Here is a 6,899-nt window from a genome sequence, read left to right on the forward strand (position 1 = left end):
TCTTACATGAACCAGTGATTTATTTTCTGATAGATGAAACAGAACAGTGTACATTAATATACAGGATCCAGAACATGGAACATAAAAAAAAAATGAAAAAAGATTATTATGTTGTAAATCAAATGTATAAAATGTATATAATCTAGATCAGAGCCAGACTGATGAGAGGGAAAATAAACCTATTCCTTCACAATTTAGTCGGCATGCCAATTGATTCCTCGGATCACTGCTGTTGTATCCAACTCGGGAGGACGTAGAGCCTGCTGACAGGTACCGCCCCATGCAGCCTGTAGGAATATGTGCAGTGACAATTAGCCCCACCCCAAAAAACGATTGTCTAATGCCTATCCAAAATAGTTTAGCAATTATTAATGAACTGTTGCTATGCAGGACAAGCTTTCGTCCGTAGTCTTACCGTACAACATGAAAACACACATTTGTCCAGTGCATAGCCTACTGCAGGCCTACAGGCCTACTGCAGGCCTGGTTGACTAGATTTAGAAGACATTTTGATGCTCTCGCTACTGAAATGACCAATTATTTATATGGAGAAATCCTGTCATTACATGCATCTCAATGGGTGAGAAGGACAGCTTGTCAACAGTCAACGTCATTTTCTTGAGCGGTACTTCCATCTATGAAAAATCTTCATCCCTCACGTTCATCTGCCTGAGTAGGAGCTTCACTCATGGTGTCATATCCTGAAGAGGGAGACCTCTCCAGCCAATCAAAGACCTTCTGGTCACTCACTGCAACAGAAGACAAGAGACAGCAAGACATTTACAATGACAATAAAAACACACCTGGATGTGAAAACCCTGCAGCTCAGCGCACCATCTCTACATGACTCTGTTCCTCACATATGAACCATGATGTAATTTTGACCTTTGACCTCTTCCACCCCAAAAGTTAATCATCTCTCCAATACAGCCTAATGATCATTATAAAAATATGCACGCAACGTGCACACACGCACGCACGTGCGCGAGCAGGATACTCACTACTTGGCGGGAACCTGTCCATGCTGCTTGTTCTCCTGACACCTGGCAGGGTTGTTTTTTCTTGATCCTTCACTGCAAACTTCAACATCCTGTCTATCAGCTCCTGCTCTCTCTTCTTCCATTCTTCTTCTCGTCTGTTCCATTCTTTAGCAGTGAAGTGTCCTGTGTCTCTGTCGGACGTGTCCACTGTTGTGTCTGAAGGCTCAAAGTGTCCTCTGTTCCTCGTCACCATGTCTTCTATTTTCTGCATCAGCACGTTTACTTCTGAGATGTCCCACTTGGTACCATGCAGAACATGGTACCTGTCGCCACATTTCTCCAAGAGCCACCTCAGAGGTTCTCCTTCAGACTCTATGTACTCCTCAACACGTCTCTTTACCAGCCAGTGTCCCCACATGAACAGAACCAGAGCGTGTCTCCAGACTCTGTCCCCCAGCAGCTCCAGGTGTTCCTCCACTGATCTCCTGTCAGCTTCAGAGAAACTAGACCTGACATCAATAGTCACCAGGACAGCATGGGGTCCAGGAGAACACAGAGTCACACCGTGTAGAAGGATATCTTTGGTCTTCTGTGATGGAGGTGTAGTAGTCGACCAGTCTGGACAGTTCACCACACTCACTGTTCTGTCAGAAACATGTTTCTGTTGTCTGACACAACAGACAACTGTCAGTTTAGTCTGGGTTTTAAACTCCTGGAATATGAGGTTTACAGTATATTAGTCATATTAAACAAAACATTATTTTATATGTCCGCCTGTCCGTGTGTGTGCGTGCGAGACATACACGCACACACACGCACACGCACTCGCACACACACACACACACACACACACACACACACACACACACACACACACACACACACACACACACACACACACACACACACACATTCATATCATATTCATATCATATTCATATCATATTCATATCATATTCATATCATATCATTTTACTCACCTTGAATGGAGTTTCTGTAAACACACTCTGCTGCAAAATGTGGTTTCCAGCTCTGTTCTTGTCCAGCATCTTTCCACCAACCAACATCAGCCTAACATCTACTAGACTCTGACGTTCACCTGAAATGCACGTGCACACACACACACACACACACACACACACACACACACACACACACACACACACACACACACACACACACACACACACACACACACATTATGTAAATAATTTGAAAAATGTCATAAATTAAATTCTGAATATGTCAACGTTTCTAATATTTAAAATATTATAATAATTTAATATTAATAAATATTAATCAATACAAGACTGTACAAGGACAGACAAACGAGAGATACGCACACATGCGCGCACGCACGCTCGCACGCACAGGTTTTATAGACGTCACCTTCAAACAGAGCTTTCAGAGCAGTTCTTTGTCTGTGTGTCTTGGTCATGAATGTGAGGACATGTCCCTCTCTGTTCCTCTTCCTCTCTGACACCTTCTCATCTCCATCGTCTTCATAGTGTCCACCTGTGTTTGCTGACACCATGTTCCCTATCTTCTCCAGAAGCTGTGTGACCTGAGTGTCATCGGTCCTCTTATTGTTGAAGACATGATACCTGTTCCCACATTTGTCAACAAGCCAGCGGAGGTCTTCCCCTTCAGCCTCAATGTGCTGCTCAATGCTTCTGTTTCCCACACGGTTTCCATGGGTGAACAGTATTATAGCGTGACTCCACACGCTCTGTGACAGAAGTGTCATGTGTTCCTCTACTGCTACTCTCATTGCTTTTGTGAATGCTTCATCAAGAGGAACCGCCAGAAGAACAGCATGTGGTCCAGGAGGACAGAGAGACACACTGTTCTGGATCTCCAGTTTGTCCATCTCTGAGGTGTTCTGTAGTGGACTGTTGTACCACCAGCCTGGTGAGTCCACCACTGTCACATGTATCCCTGTTACGTCACCCTGTCTCACCTCACACTGCACTGACCTCTGACCTCCCCGATTAACTTTGAAACCGCTTCCTGTCAGAATGATGTTTCCTGCTGAACTCTTCCCAGAGCACTGCCTTCCCAACAACACAGTCCTGAGGTCAGTCAGTCCTGTAGAGAAAACATTGTTTACTTTCACTTTGATCCTTTTTTATTTAAACAATTCAGATTCTTTTCATTCTCCGTTTCCATTCTGCTATTTTAACCACAAATTGTTAAAATAGCAAATCACAAAAACAACAACATGTAGTAGAAATATTTGAAAAACTATGAGACAGACAGTAAAGCAAAACATACCAACATCTTTTGGAAGTCCAGTTGTTTGTCTCTGAGTGTCTGCCCTCCTTTGTTCTGCTCTTCTTCTGATAGTTCTCTCCTTCTCCTTCAGTTCCTCTGAGACGTGTTCTTCTGTCTCATAGTGACAACCATTACTAGTCACCATCTGACCTACCTTTTCCAACAGCTCAGTGACCTGACTACCATCTCCTCTGTCATTAATATTAAGAACATGGAAGCGGCCTTCACATTTCTCAGTAAGATATCTTAACTGATAGTTAGAGCGAATGAGATCAGGTCTCATTTTGTTTTCATCAGCTACAGTGAACACTACAATAGTGTGTTTCCACACTCTGTCACTGAAGAGAAACCTCACATGCTCCTTTGCTGACATCCCTGTTCCTACATATGGGAGGTCCAGTCTCACCACAAGGGCAAAGACATGGGGTCCTGGAGGGCACAGATTCAAACTCTGTTGTATTTCTAACTGAATCAGTTTTGGGGTTAGATCTAGGGGATGAGAAGACCTCCATCCTGGAGTGTCGACTACAGTGACCTGTCTCCCTGACACTATGTCTTGTCTCATGACACTCATAGTTGTTCTGTTCTTGTCAAAAGCATCTCTGCCCAGGATGATGTTTCCTACTGAAGTCTTTCCACTGACTTCACCTCCACGTCTTCCCCCGATCAGAACAATTCTCACTTCTGATGGGTCGCTGTTTTTCCCTGGTTGGAAAAATAAATATAATATTCATAAAGATCACAGATGTGACTAAACCAGTAACAGTTTGTTGGTTTTATGTGTTTTAATAGTACCTGTGATGGAAGCTGAGTTTCCACTGGCCATCCTGTCTACAGCTATTGTTTGAACTGTAAAACAGTAACATCATAATAACATATTAGCTGTTATTATTGTTTTGTTATCATTACTGTTACTTACATCACACATTTGTCAATATAATAAACTACCACTGTTAGCTGACAATGAATTGAAAATATATTGTTTTGAAGTAAATAACAGATCCCTCCCCGATACATACGGTATGCAACTTAGGCGGTAGTTTACTCAGGCACAACTCATATCTGTTTAATCTCTAATCTAAGTTTCGTGAAACAGGCGCCAGGCTGACTGTAGTACCTGTTAGACTAGTTCTATTTACTGTTCAGTGCTCTGATCCTGTCTAGATTCAAATACTGTGTCAAATAATACACTGTTTTTTACAATATCATGTCATATTCCAGTATGATTTCTTTCCCCCTGCATGTCACGAAGGAAAACTTCTATCAGTTAGGGCAGACTATAATTATATGTTTAACCACTTGAACCCCAGCAGCCCTATGCTATGGGGGAACGTTCACAATTTAAAATTTAGGCATTTAGCAGACGCTCTTAATCCAGAGCGATTTTCATTAGGCAATATCAAAAAAGCATGGGAATAGATCACAAAATGCATTTATCATGAAACATGTGTAAGCTAAGAACGTAACTAGAACATATCTACATAATGACACTATACATAACATAAACTATACATATTTGCTATACTATGCTATACATGTACTATGAAGTGCTATGACTATATACAATTCAATTATTGTGCTGTTTACATGACATGCTATAAGTCTGTTTCAAATGCTATCTAAGTCTAAAAAGTGCTATCTAAGGGGGTAGGGTAAGTGCTATAGGCCATGATGGAGTCTGAAAAGGTGGGTTTTCAGACTACGGCGGAAGATTGGGAGTGACGTGTCACAACAAGATTTGCTTTTTGGTGAATAAGGTTGGTGTAGATGGAAAAAGGACAGTGTAACTATAGGTCCATTTTACAAAGTCTAGAGTGTCTTAAGTGATTATACTGGAGTGATGTTGATCAATTCCATATCATCCAATATCATCAAAGTATTTCAATCTAAAGCACCCCTCGACTTCGTGTCACGGTACCACTTTGAGAAACCCTGCAATAGGCTCCATTTGTATTTAATGAAGACATACTATATTTCACCAGCATCATCTTATAGTAGTAAAATGTGTGGTTGTTTTTCTGATAGGCTACGGTTCTTACCTGTCAATGAGTCTTGTCTCACAGTCACAGGTACTTGTCACTGTCAGTAGATTGAGCTAGAGCTTGAGATAGTCCCACTGTGACAGACAGATATCAATTTCCCTGTTTATAAAGACGTGGCGTGATGGGCGGAGAGAGAGAGAGAGAGAGAGAGAGAGAGAGAGAGAGAGAGAGAGAGAGAGAGAGAGAGAGAGAGAGAGAGAGAGAGAGACAACAAGCACAATAAGAGACATTCCAAATATTCAAGTGCATACATTCCCCCCCATTTCTATGATATATGGAGCTACCCATTTCGCCAAATAATGCTCTACTAAATTGCAAGATAGTCTGTATGAACTGAAAAAAGAAAACAACAACAATTTGTCACGATTGCAAAACTGACAGACCAGTGACACTGCATTCCTTAAAGATTCTGCCTAGCTCTTGCCTTATCTTTTTTTAACTCTTACATTCCATTGTCATTCGTACATCACAGTAATCACAGCAATGTTCCAACACTTAGAACAGTGGTTCCATTTCCGGGTAGCCACTCTGCCTACCTGGAAATGTAGTCTCTGGGTTGTTTGACTCGCCCAAACAGGATATGAGTCCAGCGTGTGCTACATTGAAACCGGCTCAAGGTCAAGGTCAAGGTAAACTTTATTGTCCACAAGGGAAATTTGTCTTGGGCTTTCACCCCAGCTACAGCCACACATAAAACATCAATGACAACAAAAATACATTACAGAGGAAGACACAACATTACACAATTGCACACATGATGTGGATAATCAGGCCTCACGTAGTCACCGCTGTTTCAGAGCCTCGTTCAGCATCTTAGTTGATGCTGATACAAACGATTTTTAAAATCTAATGTACTTCCACTCGCCATGTAAAACATGGGTAACATCACTGACAATTTTTTGAGCCTGTTTTATTGTAGCCTGCTCATAAATAGACTGAAGAAAGGGGGGTTGTCTTACCCCTATGATCTTCCCTGCAGTCTGCACCAATCTGAACAATTTGGACCTCAGTTGCACTGAGAGGTTACCGAACCAAACTGTGATGCCAAATCTGACCAGCAGGAGGCAGTATATGGGTTAAACAAAAATGCAAAAGCTATAGGTGAATGATATGTTGCTCTAGTTTCTACAATATTAGCTATTATACACAACTTGGGTTGAATGCTTGATTCCCGAATTGAGTATTTTTCTACCAGTCTACCAGTGACATCATCGTCAATCGTTAGGCAGGTTTCTTATTTCTTTCTTTCTTTTTACATACGTTTTTGACTGTTATTATAACATGAGAACATGTTTTCATTGAAATATATAACTTTCCCTACCTTTAATTTAATTATTTGCTGCTTCTGTCATTGGCAATTATCCAGTCTGAAACGACAACCATTCTTTAGTGTTGAGTTTTGTTTTGCTCAGACAAAATATTGTGTCTGTCACATCATACTGTAGCCTATATGTCCATAACTGTTATTTGTCTGGATTCAAATTATAGCTAAATGGCAGATCTACAAGGTCCAAATGCTATGTTTGTGTGATGCTGTTAACGAAGAAGGGTGTTCATTTAAAAATAAAATACATAGGCTAAAAATGAAAGTATGGAGATAAGC

At 41.2% G+C, this 6,899-nt stretch overlaps 1 protein-coding gene across 2 annotated transcripts; it reads right to left on the reverse strand.

The window, feature by feature from the left end:
* Positions 1 to 5,369, reverse strand: LOC308332696 (GTPase IMAP family member 8-like). 2 transcript variants are annotated; one of them, XR_013965739.1, is made up of 8 exons: positions 5,294 to 5,369; positions 4,050 to 4,103; positions 3,255 to 3,959; positions 2,370 to 3,068; positions 1,961 to 2,079; positions 1,002 to 1,692; positions 567 to 749; positions 1 to 287 (listed from the first exon to the last, which is right to left on the reverse strand). XR_013965739.1 is itself a non-coding variant. In XM_080788714.1 (7 exons), the coding sequence occupies exons 2-7, from the start codon at positions 4,078 to 4,080 to the stop codon at positions 649 to 651; spliced, it is 2,346 nt and encodes a 781-aa protein (XP_080644840.1). In that variant the 5' UTR covers positions 4,081 to 4,103; positions 5,294 to 5,369; the 3' UTR covers positions 1 to 648. The 2 variants fall into 2 exon arrangements, 1 of the variants encoding a protein (XP_080644840.1); XM_080788714.1 differs by having other exon boundaries at positions 1 to 749.
* Positions 5,370 to 6,899: the final 1,530 nt, after the last annotated feature.

Source organism: Protomyctophum bolini (assembly GCF_963924005.1).
Source record: "Protomyctophum bolini genome assembly, chromosome: 18".
Lineage (NCBI taxonomy): Eukaryota > Metazoa > Chordata > Actinopteri > Myctophiformes > Myctophidae > Protomyctophum > Protomyctophum bolini.

Coding starts and splice junctions, on each gene's coding strand:
- LOC308332696 (XM_080788714.1), bottom strand. CDS start 4,080: ATGGCCAGTGGAAACTCAGCTTCCATCACAG. Junction 3,069..3,254: donor TGGACTTCCAAAAGATGTTG/GTATGTTTTGCT, acceptor TTTTCTCTACAG/GACTGACTGACCTCAGGACT. Junction 2,080..2,369: donor TCTGAAAGCTCTGTTTGAAG/GTGACGTCTATA, acceptor CGTGCATTTCAG/GTGAACGTCAGAGTCTAGTA.